Genomic DNA, 24,702 nt, shown 5'->3' on the forward strand with positions numbered 1-24,702 from the left:
CCCGCAGAAAATAGAGTGCGCAAATAAACTCAGCGAACGCGGATGCCAGTGGATATTCGCTGCCGTTCTTTATGCGCCCTGTTCTGCATCGGTTTGTGTAAAAACCGCCCATCTGAATAAAACAATTTACGTGGTCCGTGCGCCGTCCGTAATTCAGGCGGTATAAAATACGGACAGCGCTCGGATGGGAAAAGCGTCTGTAATGACTTGTTTGTAGCCTCACAATGGCGGCCGTGAACTCGCTGTCTATGCAGGTTCTTCTTCCCTCTCGTATCCGCCATCATCTCAGGTATTCAGCAGGCGCCGATCTGATCGTTACTATGGAAACCTATCGGGATTATTAAACTGACATGGTGGATGTAATCTGGCGCTGGATATACCTGCGCACCTCAAGGACGCCAGAATCAGCAGCAGGCCGAACAATAAATCTGACTTCATCCTCTTCTGCCCGCCGTGCTGTTAACCCTGTCTTGGCCGGGCACCGCCCTGGCGCTCGCGCTGCTGCAGATCTCCTCTTGTCCTCCTTTGTTGTCTTCCTGAAGATGATTAACTCATTCATTGCCTGTAAAATGGGAGCATCAATGCTGCGATGCACAAGTCTAAGACATTATTCCCCCTTTCACCAACTACAATGCCAGTCAGGGGCTTGTCACACATGCCCATCCACTCTACAAGTGAGTCCTCTCAGGCAAAAAGCGGTCCAATGTAAGAGGGTGAACTGTAGCTAACCCACACTTGCACCCGCTACAAACGTTATACATTTGTGTCTTAAAAGGGTTGTCCAGTTGTAAACTATTGATGGCTTATCTGAAGAATATAGAAGATCAGCAAGGGTCTGCCACCTGGAATTCCTGCTGATCAGCTGTCCACCAGGCCAGGGCACTGAGCTAAATTCTGTGGGAAGCAGACAGCTCCGTTCCCAATGCAGTGGCCAGGCTTGGTATTGCATGAAAAGTTCGCATTGTCGTGAGTGAGATCTTGCCCCGCAGTACCGAGTTTGTCCACTGCACTTGGAACAGAGCTGTCTGCTTCCTGCAAAAAATGATCTCAGTGCATGCTAGTATCAACCCGGCGAACAACAGTTCCCCTGTGATGGACCCCTGCTTTTGTACTATTGATAACATATCCAGAGTATAAGTTATCAATAGTTTACAACCAGACAACCCCTTTAAGGCTAGAGGCATGTGGCTGTAATGCAACTTGTGGCTGAGAATCTCAGCTGCAACTCACATCGGACAGCACATGGATACCAGCCTGTGTGTTGCTGCAATACCAAGCCTGGCCACTGCAGTGGGAACGGCGCTATGTATAGAAATAAGCTTGGTCTATGGGCACACTGGCCCAACAAACAGCAGGGGTCCCAGGCGGTGGATCCCTAATGATCTGCTATTGATGGCCTATCCTAAGGATAGGCCATAAATAGTTTACAACTATACAACCCATTTAAAGTGGTTTTCAAACACCAAAAATGTTTTTCCTTCCTGGCAGTGACACAAAGGGTATACAAGTCCTACCAGGACCCTTTTCACTTTGTTTTGCTATGCATGCCTTTATAGCTGCATTTACTAACGCCCGCCTGTTTTGTTGGAATCCGGGACCCTAAGCTACTTCCATTCTGATTCCGGCTGAAGTCAATGCCCTTCATTAGTAGTGTTGGCTTTCATGCCAGTGCTAATTTTGCCCACCACAGCGTCCTATCCTTTTAATTGTAGCTTCACCCCCTACACCCACAGGCAAGGTGGACAGCAGATTGCCAGGGTCCTTACAAGTACTTGTGCATGATGTACAAACTGCGCCTGTGCAAGGCAAACAGACCAAACAGAGCATCCGGCCAGGTAATGAATGCTATGTCACTAATGGCTTGGAACTAATGATGTACACAACATCACCGGAAGTGCCAAAAACAAGGAAGACCCAAGTCACATGACAGTTGGCAGCACACTGATTAATAAAGTTTTCATGTGTATAGTAAGTAATGAATGGGTTGCATAATATGGGACAACCCTTTAAAGGACTCGGATATTAACGTTAACCACTAAGCTTGATGTCCCACTACTAGCAACTGCAACTGCTAAGTTGGATGTGCCATTGTGACTGCAACCATTAATTAATGTGAAGATTAATCTATCCTCAGTATAGGTCATCAACGTGAGATTGGTGGGGTCCAACTCCTGACCCTCCTGGCAGTCAACTGTTTGAAGTAGCCGTGGCACCCCATTGAGTGTTGGGGCCTCTTCACTGTTTACCAGGCACAGCTCTAGTAGTGTTATAGTGGCTGTGAATTCACTTAAGTACGTGCGTTTGGTGCCTTGCATGTGAGCATGTACTCAGACACAAAAGGAGTAGAGAGTCCTGCTGCAGCATGAGTGGAGTTCTGGGTGCAGTCAGCCACCAAGAAGCACTGCGATAGGCTGAGGAAGAGGCGACGAGTAACCGAAACCTGAGGAGAAGGGATATGTGAGATGGTGAGCCATCAGAAAAGAAGACGAAGTGGGCAGAGCTTCTGCGTGAGTCCAAGTCGGCAACATGGATGACAAGACTAGTGGTGGTTGCAGTAGCTTATAAAGGCACATCAAGCTTAGCAGTTGCAGTCACTAAAGGCACATCAAGGTGAGTAGTTATATACACTAGTGGTGGGGATAAGTCGCTGTGCCAAATCTGGGGGATGATGAGGATAAAAAGCTTAAGGAACAAAACCCCAGACAGGGAGATGACGTGATGCTGATGGATAGTGAAAAAAACTAATTTTTGCCCAGATCGTGACGCATTTCGAGGTGTTAAACCTCCTTTTCAAACATCTGCAATTCAATAGTGAGAAGGAAACAGTTAACGGAAAACTCCTGCTATTTGACTCGAATCCATCAGTAGACAATTGGTGATCAGCTCCGTCACCTGTCAGGCGCTTGTTTTTATTCCCCAACGATGCACTGATGAATTGGAGTCAAATGGGAAGATTTTTTTAGTTAACTGTTTCCTTCCCAGTATTGGATTCCAATTGTTTGAAAATGAGGGTCAACACCTCGAAACGCGTCACCATCTGGACAAAAATAAAGTCTTTCCCCCGTTCATCAGCATCACGTCATCGCCCTGTCTGGGGTTTTGTGCCATTATACATGTGAGATTGTGAGACAGAGACGGGTCTTGGAGAATGGATGCCCTCAGAGGTGTTACTGTAGAGGGAGAACCATAGAGGCCGGTGAGTCTGAGAGAGATTGTTATACGTGGGATTCAGTAGCTGCACATTGTGCCCAGAGCATCTCATTAGCCCTACACAAGTTTGGCATCATACTAAGGACTGGTGGTTACCCCACGGCCTGGTCAACTGAGCTTGGAGGAGGCCAGGGCAAATATCTACAGGTAGCCATACCAGCTGCGGTCTAAACTAGAAACCAAGAGTATTAACGAACCCTCCTCCGGAGTACAGGCGGTCCGAGTGTCATTAGGTTGGTGGAGTTTGTATTAAAGAAAACTCCTGTTCATGTTTATTTGTGGGCAAAGTTAAAGTGAAGCGATACTCTTATAGGGAAATAAAGGACATGTTCCAGTAGAGACTAGCCTTCCTTTGACCTATAGTTGCACTATTAGTATGGGCAAGAGTCATTGGCCATTGTGGGTGAAACCTGACCTTCTGAAGGATTAGTCGTGTGGTGCACAGTACTTGAGGCCACAGTAAGGCTGCTCCTGGTTCTCCAACTATTCAACCATTCAAGTGTAAGTTTTCTGCCAAGTTTATCTGTAAAAAATAAGCTTGACGTGCTATTATAAATAACTGCAACCACTAAGCTGGATGTGCCCTTATAAAAGACTGCAACCACTAAGCTTGATATACCATTCTTGGTGACTGCAACTGCTAAGCTTGATGTGCCATTAGAAGTGACTGCAACTGCTGAGCTTGATGTGCCATTAGAAGTGACTGCAACTGCTAAGCTTGATGTGCCATTCTTGGTGACTGCAACTGCTGAGCTTGATGTGCCATTAGAAGTGACTGCAACTGCTAAGCTTGATGTGCCATTAGAAGTGACTGTAACTGCTAAGCTTGATGTGGAATTATAAGTGACTATAACCACTAAGCACAATGTGCCATTAGTAGCATCTGCAACCACTAAACATGACGTTCCATTACCAGCAACTGCCACATGATGTACAACTATAAGTAAATGCTAATCTTGATTTGCCATTGTAGTGACTGCAACCACTTAGCTTGATGTGTGGTTATAATTGACAGTAACTCCTAAGCTTGATATGTCATTATAAGTGACTGTACCCACTAAGATTGATGTGCCATTTTAAGTGATTGCAACTGCTAAGCTTGATGTGCCATTATAAGGGACTGCAACCAATAAGCTTAACATAGTATGCTAAGCTGAAAAAAGACATATGTCCGTCTAATTAAGCCTATTACCCCCTCTGCCCCCCCCTCTACCTCCATGTTGATCCAGTGGAAGGCAAAAAACCCAAATGAGGCGGAAGCCAATATCCCACATTTAGGGAAAAAATTCCTTCCTGACCCCGATCAGAATAATCCCCGGATTACTGACCCTTCTAATCAGTGATATAACATATAATTTTCTAACACTCAAGAAAGGCATCCAAGCCCCTCTTAAGCTCTTTTAGCGAATTCGCCATCACCACGTCCTCAGGCAGAGAGTTCCATAGTCTCACTGCTCTTACAGTAAAGAACCCCCTTCTATGTTGGTGTAGAAACCTTCTTTCTTCTAGATGTAGAGGACGTCTCTTTGTTACAGTCACAATACTGGGTATAAATACATGATGCGAGAGATCCCTGTATTTTCCCCTGATATATATACACAGTTATTAGGTCACCCCTCAGCAGTCTTTTTTCTACAGTAAATACCCCAATTGTGATAACCTCTCTGGGTATTGTGGCCCATTGCATTTATTATTTTAATTGCCTTCCTTTGTACCCGCTCAAACTCTGATATGTCCTTCTTGAGTACTGGTGCCCAAAACTGTCCACAATATTTCCTGTGTGGTCTGACCAGTGACTTGTAAAGAGGAAGAACAATGTTCTTGTCATGCGCCCCTAGACCTCTTCTGATGCCCCCATGATCCTATTTGCCTTGGCAGCAGCTGCCTGACACTGGTTGCTCTAGTTAAGCTTACAGTTAACTAAAATCAACAAGTCCTTTTCCATGTCAGTGTTCCCCAGTGGTTTCCCATCTAGTGTGTAATGGTGACATGTATTTCCCATATGCATAACCCTTTCAGTACTGCCCCTGTGGTACTCCACTAGTAACTGTGACTCCTTCAATACTGCCTCCTCTGTTACCCCACTAGTAACACCTCCAATACTGCCCCTGCGGTACCCCACTAGTATTGTTGACCCCCCTGTGGTACACCACTAGTTGCGGTGACCTTATCTTAGTATGTGCCAATAATAACCAACTAATGCTTTCTATCACTGACCAGTAACATACCAACCTTTTGACTTCCCCCGGTCCAGTCTAGAACTTACCTCCTCATAGAAGCTGATCAGGTTGGTGTGACAGGAGCGATCCCTCCTAATCCCACGCTGATATGGAGTTATACAGCTATTTTCCTTGAGGTCCTCCAGAATAGCATCTCTTAGAAACCCTGCAAACATTTTGACCACAATGGAAGTAAGACTTACCAGTCGGTGGTTTCCAGGGGCAATTTTTGACCCCTTTTTGAATATCTGCACCACATTGGTGATATGCCAATCCAGTGGAACAGACCCTGTAACTATACTGTAGAGTTCTTAAATAGAAAGAATATATAGAAACAATAGTCTGTCTATCACATTACTTAGTTCCCTAGGGATGTATGCCATCGAGAACCAGTAATTTCTCTATTTTAATCTTTTTAAGGTGGGTCTGCACTTATTCCCTGATGTGCCATTATAAGCAACTGTAACCACTAAGCATGATGTGCCATTATTAGCAAATGCAACAACTAAGCATGATGTGCCATTATTAAAAAAAAAAAACACTAAGCATGATGTGCTATTACAAGTCAGTGCCACTGCTTAGCCTGATGTTCCATTATAATCGACTACAACCACTAAGCATAATGTGCATTACTAGAAACTGCAACCAATAAGCGTGGTGTGCCACTAGAAGTGACTGTAACTGCTACCCTTGATGTGCCATTATAAGTGACTGCAACCACTAAGCATGATTTGGCATTATAAGTGCCTGCAACCGTTAAACTTCATGTGCTATAATAAGTGACTGCAATATCTAAGCTTGATGACTCGTTATAAGCAACTGTAACAGCTAAACATGATGTGTCATTACTAGCAGACATAACCACTAAGCATGATATGCCATTAGAAGTAACTGACATAGCTAAGCTTGATGTGCCATAACAAGTGACTGCAACCGCTAGGCTGGATGTGGTAATATTAGCAACTGCAACATTAAGTATGATATGCCCTTATTAGCAACTACAACCACTAAGGGCTTTTTCCCACGATTGTATATCGGCTGGCGTTTTCACGGCCGGCTGATATACGCTATCATCTGGGGTGTAGAAGCTCGTGAACGGGTGCACAAATCTAACGTTTGTGTGCCTGTTTACACGGCATGGGCCCCGGCGCATATGTGCCGAGATCACCATGCCATCACCCCTTTCACCTCCCTCCCCATCGCAGGCTCACCTCTGTTCTCCTCCCCGCTCGTTGTTTGCAATGGGAGGGGGCGGGATGGAGGCAGAGCTAAGCACCGTTTCACCTCCTCCCATTGATAGCTATGGAGAAGGGGCGGGGAGAGGGCAGTAGCTTAGCTCCGCCCATGTCCCGCCCCTTGTCCGCAGCCAGCAATTGGGGGAGGCAGGACAGACCAGCGCTTAGCGCCGGCCCCATTCTGCCCCCTCTCATTGCAAACAACGAGCGGGGATGAAGAGCAGAGGTGAGCCTCCACGGGGGGAGGAGAGCAGAGGGAGTTTAGCAGCCACGTTGCTAAACTCCCTCCCACCCCTGGCTGCTGCCATGAGCTCCCATAGGAGCCCATGCAGCGGCCAATGTATTCCAGCGCAAAAGATAGTTCCAGGACTATCTTTTGGGCCTGAGGTAAAAATGCCCGGTGCTATATTGGCCGTCTGGGTGCTTTTACATCTCAGGAATACGGCCATTTGATCTGATGCATTGGAATCCAATGCATCAGATTACAGCGTATATCAGCCGGCCGTGAAAACGCCCGGCCGATAGACGCTCATGGGAAAGAGTCTTGAGTGTGATATGCCAATAAAAGGGACTGCAACCACTAAGTATGATATCTATTTTCTAGAAACTGTAACTGCTAAGCATGATGCGCCATTATAAGTTATTGTAACCACTTACATGTGCAGCCATTTATGACTACTTTTTGAGTATGATCACTCAGCCATTTGTGAATCCACCTAACAGTTGCCTTGTTAATCCCATATTTGGTCATTTTTTCAATAAGTATGGTATGAAATACTTTGTCAAATGCTTTATTAAGGTCAAGATATAGTATATCCACCGCATTTTCCTGATCAACCCAGTCGGTGATTCTGTCATAGAAGGAAATTAGATTAGTCTGGCATGACTTGTTTGGTACAAACCCATGCTGGCTCTGCTTAATTACTCCATTCTCATCCAAGTACTTGCATACATGCTGCTTAATAATTTGTTCAAAGATCTTTCCTGGTATAGAAGTCAGGCTCACAGGCCTGTAGTTTCCTGGATCCAGCTTCTTCTCTTTTTTGAGATAGGGACAATATTTGCCCTTTTCCGATCTTCTGGGACTTCTCCTGTTCTCCAAGAATTTTCAAAGATGATGGCAAGTGGTTCAGCAATTACCTGCTGCTTCCTTTAACATCCTAGGATGTAATTCATTGGGACCTTGAGACTTGAATTCATTTAAGTTAGCTAAGTGTTCCCTCACCATCTCTCTGCTTATAGATAGCCTGCATTCTTTTATTACCCCAGTAGCACAGGGAAGATCAGTTGATGTTCCATCTACTTTCTGAGAGAAAACAGATACAAAATAGGAATTTAAAAGTTTGGCCTTCTCAACATCATTCTTAACCAATTCACCGTTTTCATCTTGCAAGCATCCAATAGCATCTTTGACTTTTCTTTTGCTTTTGACATGCCCCCCAAATCCTTTTTTATTCCTTTTGGCCTCTGTTGCAAGCCTCAATTCATTATTAGCTTTAGCTCCTCTGACACTTGCCCTACAGTTTCTGCAGACCTCAATATATTCTTCTTTAGATATTCCCCCCCTTTCCATTTGATAAACATATTTTCTATCTTTTTAGTATGTGTGCAAGTTCTGTGTTCATCCATCCTGGTCTCTTTAAATGCTTCCCATTCTTCCTTCTTTTAGGGATTGTTAACGATTGTGCTTTGAGAATCTCATTTCACAATATTTCCCAACCTTCTTGGACATTTCTGTCCTTAAGAACATCCAGCCATTGGATTCTCCCTTCCCTCTTTCTGAGTCCATTAAAATCTGCCTTTCTGAAATCCAACCTTGAGGTCTAATTCTTGGAACTTAGCCCTGCCCCATCCTGCCTCCTCTCATTGCAAATAGTGCAGAGGGGCGGAGAGGAGGCAGAGAGGGGGCGGGAGCTCAGTTCCTGCTTCTGGCTCTTCCATCCTCCCCCCCTGCAGAGAGAGACAACGTATATCGGCTCGGCGTGAAAACCGAGCCGATATACGTTCGTGTGAATGCACCCTCACGCTTAGTGGTGCAGTAGCTAGTAATAGCACATAATGCTTAGTGGTTTTAGTCACTTATAATGACACATCGTGATAAGAGTTACAATTACTTATAGCGGCATATAACAGTTATTGGTTCAAAAATTGCTTATAACGGCACATCATGCTTAGTGGTTGCAGTTGCTAATAACAGCACATCAAGCTTGAGGCAACATTATAGATGACTGTAACCGTTAAGCTTAATGTGCCATTATAAGTGACTGCAACCACTAAGCATGATTTGCCTTTATTAGGAACTGTAATAACTAAGCATAATATTCCATTATTAGCAACGGCAACCATTAAGCTTGTTATGCTATTATAAGTGATTGTAACCGCCATGCATATTGTGCCATTACTTGCGTCCACAACCACTAAGCATGATGCCCCATTATAAGTAACTGCCTGCAACTGCTAAGCATGATGTGCCCTTATAAGTAACTGTAACCATTAAGCTTAATGTATCAATAAAAGTGACAGCAGCTGTTAAGCTTGTTATGACATTAAAAGTGACTGCAATCGCTAAGTTTGATGTGCAATTATTAGCAACTGCAACCATTAAGCATGTTATGGGATTATTAGCAACTGCAACCATAATTGTGATATGCTATCATAAATAACTGTAACCGCTAACCACAATGAGTGACGGAAACCACTAAGCATGATGTGCCATTATTAGCAACTGCAACCATTAAGCATGATGTGCCATTATTAGCAACTGCATCTACTAAGTATGATATACCACTATATGTGACTGTAACCGCTATTATAAGCGACTGTAACCAATAAGTGGGATGTGCTATTATTAGTAACAGCAACCATTAATAATGATGTCATTTTTAGCAACTGCAACCACTAAGGCCTCATTCACATGAGCATAGGAATTTTTATGGCCGCCTGCACATGCCTTAAAATCCCATTATTGAAGTATAGCCGCGATCGAGTCTCGAGCTTAATTAGCATTCACACGGGTATATCGCGGGAAAAATACGCTGCAGCGCGGAATTTCTTTGGTCGGAATGACTTCTAATAGCTTAAAAAGCAGCAGGCGTCTTCTCTTCCGAGTGCCGGACCCACGTAAATTCCCTCCCCCTCCGTTTTTTTGCAGCTCCCATAGGAGCCTCCCTCGGTGCAGGTTTCATTACAGTTTGGTGATAATTTAGTTATTTGCAACTTTGTTCTTTGCTACTAAATAAAACGGAGATGAACATTTTGTTCCCCGCCGCCCCCTCGCCTGTTCGATGACTGACGGCTCCGGTGGCGGTAGACGCTGGGGTTTGCCTTGTGTCTGGTACCTGACTGATTACATTAGAGCAGCTGATCGGCACCATCTTGTGTGTTCATAACAATAGTACAGTGCGACGGCGGCAAAAACACAACAGAAGGGATGACTCAAACCCATGCCTCGGAAAAAGTGCGAGATTAAAAATAGTCGCCACACGGCAGACAACGCTTTGATCAGCAGATATTGAGATCTGTAGAATTCACGAATTCTGAGATTCCAGCAGAGATGAGAGAAGAGGCGACCAAGGAACGCTACTGAGACATTGTATATCAGACGCTAAATTAAGGTGCCCGTCTTGCCAACCTGTGAAAAGACAGAACAATATCCCAGCTGTTAAGGTTGGAGTTTGACGCATAAAGCGGCATGGCGCCGCCTCTCTGTAACTCTCCATTTGCCATAACAACAGGAATGGAGGAGGGCGCAATTCCTTAATACAAGGCGCCTTAACAACTGCAGAATAGCGTGTTACCTGTAGCAACCAATCACAGCACAGCTTTCATGTCTCCAGCTGCACTCTGGTTGGTTGTTTTGGGTCATTTCTTCTGTTCTTGAGAATCAGAAGTAACCCTATGATAACACTGTAGTCAGTAGAAGAGCAGCATCTTTGGACGCAGTCAAGTCTTCGTAAGTCTTCTTTAGGAGGGACAAGATCACATGATCAGATTTGTGCAGCGGCCCCGGCAGGGCAGGACAGGTCGGGGGCCACGCTGACTTGTTGGGTATTATTACTACACACTGGGATTTGTGCAAATTCTTCCAGGTAAAAACTGTTCCAACTCCTCCAGTTAGATGGTTGTGTTGGTGTCCAGCAGTTTCCCGGTCCTGCCACAGATTCTCCATGGTGGTATAATGGATGTAATGGCGCTCTGTGGGACGTCCCTGATCTCTACTTCTCCATTACTTTATCTCTGACCTGTTTGGAGAGCTGCTCGGTTTTCATGCTGCAGAACTGATATATTTATACTGACATCATCTCGGTGCGGGCCGAGCTAATGCTGCCTCAGCTTGTATGTTGGCTCTACTGACGAGTCTCACGCTACCAGCGCCGTACGTTTTTCCTTCAGGCTCCAACTCCTGACAGCAAGCGTATTTGGACCAGCCAGTGTTCTGCTGAGCACAATACTCCAGGCTCCTCTCAGTTCCGCTTGTTCCTGAGGACCCGAGCCACCAGCCCTCCACCAGTGTTGAGAGACTGTCACTAAGAGAGTCTATGAGAGTCCAGGAGGAAGGAGATTCTGGCTGCTAGTGAAAACTTAAGATTTGGACCAGTGCCTGGCCCTATCACTGTGCTACTGACAACTATATCGGACCAGGGCTATTTAGTGGGCTGCTGCGCTCCTAGGCGGACTAGTGGTTAATCAGTCCAGCAGCCTACTAATCAGCCCACTAATAGACTCCAGTTAGCTGACTAGTGGGCTACTGGCCACCAATCAGTGCTGGTGGGCTAAATTGTGGACTGCTGGGATCATTAGTGGACTGCTGGGCTAATTCGTACCCAGCAGCTGACTAATCATCAGAGCAGTCCGCTAATCAGCCCAACAGTCCATTAATCGATATAAGTGGGCTACTGACCACTAATTGGCCTAGCTGAAAACTAAACAGTACAGGTGGGCTAATGAGTGGACTGCTGGACTGATTTGTGGCCAGCAACACAATAATCATCACACCAACGCACTAATCAATACTAGTGGTCTGATTAGTGGACTGCTGGGTCCTTGGGCTGATTAGGGGCTTATTAGTCATTCAGCCCACTAATAAGCCCAGCAGCTCACTGATTGGCACTAGTGGGCTGATTATTGGGCTTCTGGTTAACAACTGGCGCAGCAGGTCACTAATCATGCCAGCAAAACATTGAGGCCTTATTCCCACAAGCGTTTTATCGTGGCTATTTGACCGAAAATCGCACCCATCTGAAGCATTGGATTCAAATGCATTCTTTCAAATGGGCGATGGTTAGCCACGTAAAATCGTCCGTCCGGATAAGAGGGCATATACGCTGCTGAATCCGGCAGCCGAATTGTGCCGCGACTGGGAAAGATATGTCTTGCCCTATCTTTTGTCCGGAATACGCTGGCAGCTCTCACAGACTCCTATAGTAGCCTATAAGAGCCGTCAGAAAAGGGAGGGAAAGGGAGTTTAGCAGCGACTAGCGCTGCTAAACCATGTAAGCTGGCTCTACTTACATAATAGAAGCCATGCTGAGTATTTCTTCTGGACAGAAGGAATTCCAGGCTGCGGCGTATATACGCCGCACCCGGCCATATGAATTAGCAGGACAACGCGAGATTTAGCAGTGACTCGGTTGCGGCCTCTTCTCGTTCACGTGATTTTCGGCCACGATGTGGCCGGCCAGAAATCGCAACACTTGTGTGAAAGAGGCCTAATGCTGGTGAGCTGATTAGTGGACTGCTAGACTAATTAGTATTTGGCCCAGCATCCCACTAATCAGCCCTGCGGTCAATTAATCAGCATTAGTGGGCTACTGCCCCTAATTGGCCCAGCTGACCACTAATCAGTACTGGTTGGCTAATTAGTGGGTGGCAGCTGACTAATCTGCCCAGCAGCCAACTATTTGGCTCAGCAGTGCATTAATCAGCATTAGGCTTCTTTCACACTAGCGCATAAACGGCACGTTTTTACGCCTGGGCGTATATACGCACCCATGAGAGGCATTGATTTTCAATGCACTCATTCACACGGGCGAATATATGGCGCGTAAATATGCCGGCAGCGTGAAAAATAGAACATATACGCGGTCGGTGCATATACGCTCAGCCAAAAGATAGTTCTGGAACTATGTTTTGGCCAATATACGCTGGCGGGTCCCATAGACTCCTATGGGAGCAGGGAAAGAGAAGGGAGGGGGAGGCATTTTTGCAGCGTCCAACGCTGCGAAAAGCTTACAGGTGCTTCTATATAGACACTGGAAGGCATTCCGAGGAGTTTGGCAGAGTGAGGGTTTTCCGGGGTGCAGCGTATTTTTTCACTAAAATGACGCTCACGGTCGTGTGAATGGACGAGAAAAGGCTGGCTGTGATCGCGGAAAAACTCCCTTTCGGGTGCTTCTATGAAGCAGGCATGAAAACGTAAAAACGCAGTCGCCCTTTATGCGCTCATGTGAAAGAAGCCTTAGTGGGCAACTGAGCACTAATTGGCCCAGCAGCCCACCAATCAGTACTGGAAGGCTAATTAGTGGACTGCTGGGCTATAATTAGTGGATTGCCAGCAACCCAGTAATAATTTACACCAACCCACTAATCAGTGCTGGTGGTCTGATTAGTGGCCTGTGGCTAACTACTCAGATCAGCAGCCCAGTATTCCCCTAATCAGCCAGCTAGCGCCGACTTTTGGGCTAATTAGATCCACTTTTATCTTCCTTCTTGTGTTGATGTGGGGCACATGTTTAAGGGAGTGCCAGGCAGGGGCGTAACTAAAGGCTCAGGGGCCCTGATGCAAAACGTGAGCTGCCCCCCCCCCCTCTATCTGTATCTGTACCCGTACCCATACCTAAACCATGCTGCACAGAGACATAACTTGAAGCTCCTGGGCCCCAATGCAAAACCTGTAACAGGGCCCCCAACTATAATGCTTTATTCATAATACTGGGCTCCCTATATGGAGAAGAGAGGCCTTATGCTGGGCCGGGTGCAACCGCATCCCCTGCACCCTCTATAGTTACGCCCCTGGTGCCAGGCATTGTGCCCAACTAAAGCCAATCACAGTGCCTATGTGTCTGCTCTGTGGGGTTAGGAGATGAATGGAGGCGTCACACACGGGTTGTTCACAAAATATCACTTTACTGAACACAAATCTCATGATACAAGATCAAGAATCGTTTTTTTTTGATGCAGACAAAAATATAATAATACCTGATGCCGAATCCTCTCACAGCCAAAGTAAGAACCAAGCTGAATGAACAGAAGGCACGAAGGTGCAGCCGGACGGCAGCGCAGCAAGAGATGTGTCAACTTATACAAGTCCTGGTAGACGGCACGGATGGGCACGACGGGATCAGGCAACAGCAGGTACAGCGGATACAGCACCGCGTCTGACCATCCATCAGTAAACCTTAAAGGGGTCTTCCCATGAAAAGAACTTGTCCTCTATCCACAGGATAGGTGATCAGTGTCTGATTGGTGGGGTCCGGCCGCTGGCACCTCCACCGACCCCAACTACAGGGTTATATAGACTCTCCATGCGAATGTAGCAGTGGTCACGTGCGCCCTGCCATTGATCGCACTGATGAGAGCCGAGCTCTTTAGTAGAAGGAATGCAGGTGCAGTGGCAAGTGTGACCACCAGTCCGCTCATTTGGGGACACTCAGGATCCCTGTTCTCATAGTCAGCAGGAGTCCCGGCAGTCAGACCCCCCTGATCAGACCCTTAGCACCTAACCTGTGGATACAGGACAAGTTGTTTTTGTGGGGCGACACCGTTAATCCTTCTATAATTAAAACTTTTGCAACTTTCTAACAGCTTTTGGGCAGATTTAGCAGATTTCTGCTTTACAAAGTCACAATTATGGTAAACGCCATATTTGTGCCATGATTTGTGACTTTTGATTATTTTTACACTGGCTTCACCCCTTTTCTAAAAGTGGGTGGGGTAAACAGAAGGGGCGTGGCCTTGTGGGTCTGTCAGATTCACTATAAATTTACCCCAGCTGGCATAAATTTCAGACTGGCACATGTGACTGACCAGACAGGTGCCAGGTTTATTAAGGGTGTGCCCCTTTTAGTAACCTCGGCACACTCCACTTCAGGACAGGCCTGAATAAATATACTTCTTTATGTTTCTGTTTTCAAGATCTCTGCTTACTGTCCACGAATAGCAAGCAACAGCCTCGTTCATATCCAAAGTCTGAACGCCTCTTCTGACCTGATTTTTCTCACAGCTGCCAGTTTGTTACAATGTATCCAGTGTAGACAATCCTCTATGAGTTAGGGCCCTTTTACACGGCACGATCTGTTGGGCGCAGATGTGCGACAGGTCGATCTATTGATGAGGGTTACACAGGAACGAGCATCGCTGACTGAACGGAGGCGCAACGGAGCGGGGATCGTTCCAGCCCGTTCCCATCCATTCACATTAAACAGGCAGCTGTTCATAAGTGAGCGACTGCCTGTTCACACGGGCCGATTCATTATTCAGTTTTCTGCATGCAGAAACTCAATGAGAAGCGAATGAATTCTCGTTTGTTGCTCAATCAGGGCATTTCCACTGGAATGTGAACGATTTGTAGGCCATTAAACACATCAGCAGCACAGATCTCTCCTGTCTTCATAGTTTGTTACAATGTATCATTGCAGGTAACATGAATCAGTCTGGAGTCTTGGCTGTTTAGCTCACTGATGATTCTCTGGGCTGGATAGAGCTGTAACAAACCCTCAGCAGTGAGAATTATTAGGACACGACAGGTTGACTGGTTTTCAGATGTAGTTTTAAAAAATCTTGCAAGTTCTGTGTTTGCGCAATTTACAGAACGGGCGTGTTGTATTAATCCATTGTGTTCAGTGGGTTCATTTAGACGGGCGATATTCCCCTCGCACCAACAGTGTGAGATGGGAAAACTGAAGCCGATCCTGTTTTTGCATGAGAATAGGACTTGTAACGTACGGTGAAGCGCACATTGCGCAGAAGAGCACCCGTATTTTGGGTGATGTGAGTTGAACCTGTGAATCTCGGATGGAACTTGCTATCAGCCGTGTAAATACAACCTTAGGGCTCTTTCCCACGATCTGATGCATTGGTTTCCAATGCATCAGATCACATGGCCGTATTCCTGAGACGTAAAAACGCCCGGCCGGCCAATATTGCGCCGGTCGTTTTTACGTCAGATCCAAAAGATAATCCTGGAACTATCTTTTGGGCCGGAATATGTCAACGAGATGCATGGGCTCCTATGGGAGCCCATGACAGTGGACGGAGGGAGTTTAGCAGCGTGACTGCTAAACTCCCTCCCACTGCTCCCCTCTGCTCTCCTCCCTGCTCGTTCTTTGCAATGGAAGGAGGTGGGACAGGGGCGGAGCTAAGCACCGCCCCATCCCGCCTCCCATTGCTGGCTGCGGGCAAGGGGCAGGATGTGGGTGGAGCTAAGCTCCCACTCTCTCCCCGTCCCTTGTCCATAGCCATCAATAGAAGGAGGCGGGTCAGGCCGGCGCTTAGCTCCATCCCCGTCCAGCCCTCTCCCATTGCAAAGAACGAGCAGGGAGAAGAGCAGAGGTGAGCCTATGATGGGGAGGGAGGGGAAAGTGGCATATGCGCCGAGGCTAACGCTGCGGGAATGGGCGCACAAACATTAGATTTGTGCGCCCATTCACGAGCTTCTACGCCCCAGATGATAGCGTATATCGGCCAGCCGTGGAGTCTTTTACCTCCATATTTGCGGACCACAATATCTTCACACACTGGCAGCAAGCAGAGATCTTACGAATGTATATTAGAAAGCTGTAGAACTCTTCATTACACAAGTATTAAGCTAGATTTACATTAAAAAGAATATACCGCCTTGAATAGTCGCACAAACCGTCCCTTTAAATTATTATACAAGATGTACACAAGCTGATCCTCCTAGATGCAAATAGCACCATATCCCACATGCTGCGTCTCGATGGGTCAGAATGTGCCTCATGGAAATCCTAAACCCCTGCTATAAAGTATGTTGGAGTTTTACAGGTATTGTTTCTCCTTAGGGAGAGACCGAGAAGGTGTTAGGAGACTCATAAAAACAAGCATGCTCCTCTGGGAAATATGCAAATTGGAAGATAGAACAATGCCTCTACAGCGCCACCTATTGGAAGGCAGCATTACTGCATGTCAGACCTTTTATCGAGCCTTGTAGCAATGACTGGGAATATGAGCCAAAGCCAGAAGCTTCTGGTACGGATAGCCTTATAAGTCTCCTCACACCTTCTAGGTATCCATGTTTATAGGCATCTCCCTAGCCAAGTCAGATACCTACTGCACTCTGATGAGGGGCCATCCCCCCGGAAATGTCTGTCTGCACATGGGTGGCTTTTCCTTCTGGAGAAGACTCTGGCTTTGGCATTGTTACAAGGCTTGTTAAAAAAGATCTGACATGGACTTGCATGAATGCCTAGTAATAGGGGGCGCTGTGGAGGCATTCTTCCAACTTTCCATTTGGAATTTTACAGAGTACAGTGGGAATGATGGGAGTGGTAGTTCACAAATTCTCTCAATGGCATCTCACAGGCATCAGCAGGTAAGTTAAAGTGACCGTCACGATCTATTACTTGCCTATGTTGGGTTGAGCCCTAGGATTCAGGCGACCTCAGTCACTTATAGACAGGGCTTTCCATCACTGTACTGTACAGACCCCCTCAACTCTGGTTTGGGGGAAAGGCGGTATAGCTGGCACTTTCAGTCAGAATCCCCTTTAACTCTCAATCCAAGTGGACACAGAAACTAACCTGCAACCAACACCATATGGGAGGCCATTGGAATAATTGGTGGTGGGACTATAAAGACCCTTGTAGCTGATCCGTGAATCAAAGACCTCAACTCCCCGGAGCAGTTAGAGAAATATAAACCAGTAACGCTAAAGGCATATGGATATATTTTTGGGCTATGTGGTGTCCCTGTAATTCTACAGACAGCACCAGACCCATTATAACCTGTCCAATGCGAGTTGCTGCCAAGTTTCTCAGCCACAACTCACATTATGCCCGCATGCCTCTAGTATTAAAGGGGATGTCTGGTAGTCAACTATTGATGACCTATACTCAGGATAGATCAATAGTACCCCCACTGAACTGCTATTTGCTGGTCGGTGCTATCGTGCACTGAGACGATTTCTGCAGGAAGCAGACAGCTCTGTTCCCACAGCAGTGGCCAAACTTGGTACTGCAAGCCAAGTTATCATTCACACAATGGGAACTTTGCATGCAATACCAAGCCTGGCCCAAGCAATGGCCACCCACGAATCTATTGATGATTTATCCTCAGTATAGGCCATCATTAGTTTACAACTGGACAGCCCCTTTAAACTCATTCCTTGAAGGGAACCTATCACCCTATAGCCAGATACCCCAATAACACTGATAGTAAGACTTCTCCCATAGTCTCTAGTATACTCTAGTATACTCTCATCCTCTAGTATGTGCGCAACAGAGCAGTGTCCGAAAGTGGGGAAAATGGGACCCCCGTTCTCGGCATCAGTGGTGGTCCCGTTGGTTGGCCTCCCACTGATCTATCAGTTTTCACCTATCCAGTGGATTAGTGAAAACAGCCAAAAAGCAACCCCTCCCCAGAATACCCCTTTAAGAGGGTGGAAAATATATTGGGATACAAGTCAGTACCTGAGCCCTGTCCATCATTTAGCGGTTCATGGGATCACATGACCCTCCTAGCCCTGACTCCTTATAAGCAGGAAGTGTCCTCCTTCTGAGTAAGGGGGCGGGGCTAACAGCTTGTTGTATTATGAATGTTCTCATTGACTCTTATGGAAACAGGACGATCTGCCAACGTCCGGCGCGGTGCTCGTGTACGCTTGTATATAGGGTAAAGGCATGAGACTCTATCTATTGGTCAGACAGACTTACAGAAATGTGACAGTGAGTACTCAGTGTACGATTCAGGAAGACAGTTTGTATATAATCCCCCATCATAGTCAAAAAGAAAAAAGTCATGAAACGCGTTGGTGTCAATGTGCACATTAAAGCTCGAAAAGAGAAGGTAGATCTGATGAGCAGCTTATAGAAGCGGGTGAGGCCTAACACTAAATTCACCCCCCTCCCCACTCACAGAACTTGCCCCTTCGAAAAACCATCACCCGAAACGCACAGACAACATAAAAAATATTCAGTTGAGTAAATGAACCTCAAACACAAGAAGAGCCCAGGACCCCATGCATAGAGCTGATCCCAAATTCCTGCAAATTCTATCCCCCTCCCCAATAAGGACACCACAGTATATAGAATATCACTTGGCTGTGTAACTTCAGAACATTCTCACGGAGAAGACGGAAGCGGGCACGACTGGGTATCATGTGCCCTCTCCATACATAGACTGGACAGACCTTCGAATACCTCACACTCTGCCATACACACCTACAAAGCTGGAAGACCCCCAAATAACTAGGGATTATAGTACGTCACCAGAAACGAAGGGACAGACCACCTTGAGCACAAATGGACAAAGGACCATGCAAGGGTGGCAGGCCAGCAGACCACACACAGAAGTACACAGACGAAAGGTATCAGTCTTGAGAGCCACTAGCGCCCTGCGTGCCCACCATGGGACTTACATGCAGACTACTAGCAGATCTTGGTGGTTTCCATGGCCCACCTTTGCCCTTCCCTCCTTAAGGAGGATCCCTACACTGTCAATGGAGGAGACAGGAGGTCACCTTCATCTTCACTAATGCATTTCGTGCCCCCTGTAGAGACCTCTCCTCATGCCTGCCCTACTGATAGAACTAATACAAGTCTTCACAACACAGCCATACTACAACACACAGACGTTGGGGTTGAGGACGTTCCCTCCGTCATCCCGGCTGCTGCTACACGCTATTTGGGTTGTAACACAAGACGTTGAACTGCAAGTTTTCATCCCAATGTCGAAGCAACACAAAGAGCTGCTGAGCGGCAGACTTGACCGTAGCCAAAGTGCGTCCCTCAGGGATGATCTGCTTACACAACCACCGGTCAGCCTTGGCTGCCAGTAACTCCCACTCAATGAAGTAAGCGGCAGAGTTGTTCTCGAGCCAGGCCAGGGCGACAGCGGTGGCCCAGATCATGCTTTCAGGATGGGACTTCCGTTGATCCTCAATGCTCTCCATCCAAGACTGAACCTCGGTGCCATCTGACTCTGACCCCAGTCCACTGTCTGTGTGAATGGAAGCAGAGTCCTGAGCGCTGTCAGGAGATGAGAAGCGTCGCACAGGAAGGACCGGTAGGGTCAGTTCGTTCTCAGACTTTGTGGATCTGGAAGGACTGTCCAAGGCGCTACTGGAGAGGTGGCGTGTTCGGGGCTGCTGGCAGACATCTTCACCAAACCCATTCAGAGTGGTGTGATAGTCATCATCTGGGGGGAGCAACTGCGCTGTGCTCGCTGTGGAAAGTCCAGGGTCCTTACGTGAAGGAGAAGAGCTGTGAGACATTGGGCTCAGAGTTGCACGGTGACTTGTGAATGGAGATGTCCACTTGAGTTTGTCCATCGGGATGTTGGCTGCATCTGCAAAGACTTGATTCAGTAGGAAAGCTCCACAAGCCAACTGCAGTGTGACCTACGAGGGGAGACACCAAAATGAGGAATCAGATTTTGAAGGGGCTTTCCAGTTCTATTTAGATAAAGTATAATCCTTGCAAAGGTTTCTAAAATACTTCAAGCGCCCCTTTGGTCCCAGATAAGCCACGATGGCCACACCAATTCTCTGACTACCTGATGTTGCTCTGCATTGTCAATGATACCACATGCTGCTTTGATTGCCTAAAAATGCTAATGTGAGCAGAACTGGCCAATCAAAGCGGCATGTAATGTTTTTGGCTACCAATGTACAGTACTTCAATGCAGACTGTGCATCAGCTGGTCAGAGAATCGGTGTGGCCATCTTGATTCGTATGGGACCAGAGGATAGCTGTAATTTCTGTTCTTCGATTTCATGGTTTCTGCTTGATGTCAAACAATTGGAACACCCAAATGTAGGCCTCATTCACACGAGCGTTTTAGCACAGGTAACTTAAAACTAAAAAAAATTGCGACTATTAGAACCAATGGATTCCTATGGAAGATTCAGACAAAAGAATCTTAAGCTGCCTTGAGTCCCTGCGGGGATGAGGGCTCCCCAAGGGTTCTCTTCATTGCCTGGGGCTTCCCCTTTTTCCAGCAGGGACTAGCAGGAGTTTACAGCGGGACATTTTAAACTTGCCGTGCAGCTGCCCCGAACACTGGAGTATTCTTCTGCTGCGAAGAACTAGGAATTCCCCATAGCAGGGAGAAAAAGAAAATCCTTGTAGCGGGGAACCACTGTCTAGCCCTGCCCTATCTCTCCTTGCTATGGGGGAATTCCTGGGATTCCCCTTTAGCCCCGCCCTCTCTCTGTGGCCATTCTCCCTGCTACAGGGCAATTCCCCCATATCAGGTATAGAAGGAATTCCTCTGCAGAGGAGAAGAAGAAAATCCACAGCAGTGTGATGCTGGGGTTCCCCTGCAGGGGAGAATAAGGAAACCCCCCCTGCAGGGGAACTCCAGCATCACGCTGCTGGAGGATTCCTTCTTCTCCCCTGCAGGGGAACCTCCCTCTCCTCGCAGTGGGGATATCCCTCCAGAGCTGCTGAGATAAAGGGAGTCCCCAGCGATGAAGGAGGGCCATGTGTTGCTTTCCTTCATCTCTCTCTCTCATCCCCCTCTCGGAGCAGCAGCGCTTGTTTTCAGGCCCCAATCGTGTGAATGGGCAATTACACTGCTAATTATGCTCAGGACTTGATAGCGGGAAATCATGTGATTTTTAGCGCAGTTACCCGCTATTTTTTTGTGCGGTCACTTCGATGTGATTTTCAAGCTTGTGTGAATGAGCCTTTACATCCAGCGGGTGAAAACTCCTCTGGACCGAACAGCTGACAAATCCAGCAGCTCCAGCAGACATCTCTCTCCTGTCTTGAAAGCTTGTTACAATGTTTTAGTGTAAAATGTACCTGTTTGGCTCACAAGGAATGTTTCAATCCACTGACAGCAACCAGAGATCTTGAAAAAATGCTGTCAAATTGAAATACGATGGATGCTGAATAGTTACAGAACTTTTCAATATATTAAAATTAAAGTTCACTTCTTATTATCCACCTGTAGATAAAGTGAGCGCTAATTCTAATATAATAAAAAGTGTCAAACTCAAGGACCGCGGGCGAATCCGGCCCACCACCTCAATTTATGTGGCCCGCGAAGAAGAAGGACCAGCTCTCCATTTTTCTTGTAGGATGCAGCCAGCCCTATGAAGGCAACCATAATGCTGATGTGGTCGTCCGTAACAAGAAGTTTGACAGCCCTGCTCTACAGTATCGATCTATAAACTGAACGGCCCCTTTATTAGAGACCCCCATCTAGTAGCGCATCGGACTCCTCTGGTCTTCAGAACCGCAGCAGTTCGTTGTGGCGTAGGTTCCACTCAGTGATGAGATTGTTCTGCAGGAATATCGGCCCCTGCGGACAGGAAGCTGCTTGTAGTTGCGGCAGATTACATGGCGGTGCTGACATGTTCGGACCATCTGACAGGAAGGGGTCAGCGATTCATGCTGCTTGCGCCAAATTCTGACCTCCCATCGGCACGTTTTCCGGCCCCTCTTGCCCACTAGAGTCTAACTGTAAAAAACGGCCCGTGTGACAGCGGCCCTACCTGGATTGAACATGTATTTACATGAAGCCATATTTACACGTGCGAGCGCGATATCAGCCCCAGACACTCGGATCAATATCATCTGCGAGTGCGATGTGCTTTGTGATATATGCGCAGTGTAATATTGTACATGCGTCTTTCATGCCTACGAGAAAAATGACACATTGCTCCAGTACTTTAAGCAGTATAAATTGCATCGCGCTCACACGGACATCACATGACACGCTTGTGCGATGTAATTTTCCTGCCTCCCACAGGAAATAATTGGGCAATATCACCAAAAAATAGGACATGCTGTAATCTTCCCATCTCGCAGCAAGGCTGCATGTAAAAAAATCGCACATGCAAAGACACCCAATGCAAATAATGGGTTCTATTTCCGTGCGAGTTTTGCGCGTTAAATCCCGCCTAAATCTGCAGTCGATGCAATCCTCGATTGGGGGATCCCAGTGTGGGACCCCCAGGGCGGAGCTGCGGACATGAGGATTCCAGTACTCACCAGGGGCAAGTAGTCGATGTTCTTCTCGCTGTCGCTTTCGTCGCTGCCTTTTCCGGGTGACTTAATCATAAATCCTTTGGCCGCTCGCGTGAGAAGTCGCGTCTTATTGAGGCTCAACCTACGACAAGACGGCAAATTAAGATTCTGCAGCAGCGAAGTAAAATATCAGCATCTGAGCTCTAATTACCTGGCGGCAAAGAGGCTTTCTATAGACCTCTGAGAATGGGAAGAAGAAACCGACGGACTGCGTGGAGCGGCTGAAAGGCATAAACAATATGGCAGCAATTATTTAAAGGGCCGGCGTAGCCTGCTTGTTACTAATGTTGATCATATATGTCCTCCCGCAATGCCATGTATAGCAGCACTCGCTAACCCCATCCTGAGCCTCCTGATACATGAATAGAAGGCCAGAGCTGCAGTAAAGACTGACTAGAGAGCAGTATGATACCATCATTCATGCGACACAATTGGTCAGCAGTCATCATAGTTCTCACCTTGTGGAAAGTTGCAGCGCTCCCATCCCGATGACACTGGTGTCGTGCAGGGCGATATGGCGCTCTCATCAACGTCTGTCATGAAGGAGAATGACCACATTACCACCCAGTACACATATGTACCCAGCGCTGTCATCTGCTCCTCCCGGATGTATTTTATGCCCTGTTTTGACCCATATTGACCATCCTGGCATCTTTTCTGATTTGCCATGTTTGTGCCAGTCTGCGGACAGCAGCGGGTACAAGGAATTTGCTGTATAAACCCGTCTCCTCTAAGGGAGTAGTAATCCTGCAGTGTGTAATACAGTAGAATATGACTGCTATGGGGCCCCCAGTGAGTGAGGGCCCAACACTGGGCTGCTTTCCCTGCAGCTGTTGCTAGGAGGAGCTCACTCAGGTTTATACATTGAGTTCAATACCAGCTGTATAAATCGATGTGCAGTGAGCTCCCCCTAGTGGTGGCTGTATATATCTGTATACAATAAGCTCCCCCTAGTGGTGGCTGTATATATCTGTATACAATAGGCTCCCCCTAGTGGTGGCTGTATATATCTGTATACAATAAGCTCCTCCTAGTGGTAGCTGTATATATCTGTATACAATAAGCTCCCCCTAGTGGTGGCTGTATATATCTGTATACACTGAGCTCCCTCTAGTGGTGGCTGTATATATCTGTATACAGTGAGCTCCCCATAGTGGTGGCTGTATATATCTGTATACAGAGAGCTCCCCCTAGTGGTGGCTGTATATATCTGTATACAGTGAGCTCCCCATAGTGGTGGCTGTATATATCTGTATATACAGAGCTTCCCTAGTAGTGGCTGTATATATCTGTATAGAGTGAGCTCCCTCTAGTGGTGGTTGTTTATAGCTGTGTACACTAAGCTCCCCCTAGTAGTGGCTGTAGATATCTGTATACAGTAACTTCTTCCTACTGGTCGCTGTATATATCTGTATACAGTGATCTCCCTCTATTGGTGGCTGTATATATCTGTATACAGTAAGCTCCCTCTAGTGGTGGCTGTACATATCTGTATACAGGGAGCTCCCCCTAGTAGTGGCTGTATATATCTGTATAGAGTGAGCTCCCTCTAGTGGTGGCTGTACATATCTGTATACAGGGAGCTCCCCCTAGTGGTGGCTGTATATATTTGTATATAGGGATCTCCCCCTACTAGTGGTTGTGTATAGCTGTGTACAGTGAGCTCCCTCTAGTGGTGACTGTATAAAGCCATGTGCAGTGAGCTCTTGCTAGTATGTTCTAATGAATGTCGGTCATAGGCCTGGTTGTGTATGGGCCCAGTTAAGAAAAGCCACGTCCATCAGCTGGTGCTATATGCTATGTAGCCACTCCCCTGTGCATCATGTG

General features: G+C 46.8%; 1 protein-coding gene across 1 annotated transcript in view; it reads right to left on the bottom strand.

Annotated features, from left to right (window-relative positions):
* Positions 1 to 19,262: 19,262 nt before the first annotated feature.
* VWA5B1 (von Willebrand factor A domain containing 5B1) overlaps positions 19,263 to 24,702 on the bottom strand; it is a 94,729-nt gene continuing 89,289 nt past the window's right edge. Inside the window, exons 18-21 of the mRNA XM_066572618.1 lie at positions 23,334 to 23,408; positions 23,027 to 23,096; positions 22,840 to 22,957; positions 19,263 to 20,237 (exon numbers count right to left, since the gene is read on the bottom strand). Of these exons, the coding sequence (XP_066428715.1) occupies positions 19,512 to 20,237; positions 22,840 to 22,957; positions 23,027 to 23,096; positions 23,334 to 23,408 (989 nt within the window). The 3' untranslated portion in view covers positions 19,263 to 19,511. The remainder of the gene's footprint in view (positions 20,238 to 22,839; positions 22,958 to 23,026; positions 23,097 to 23,333; positions 23,409 to 24,702) is intronic.

The sequence above is a fragment of the Eleutherodactylus coqui genome, chromosome 6 (assembly GCF_035609145.1).
Source record: "Eleutherodactylus coqui strain aEleCoq1 chromosome 6, aEleCoq1.hap1, whole genome shotgun sequence".
NCBI classification, from domain to species: domain Eukaryota; kingdom Metazoa; phylum Chordata; class Amphibia; order Anura; family Eleutherodactylidae; genus Eleutherodactylus; species Eleutherodactylus coqui.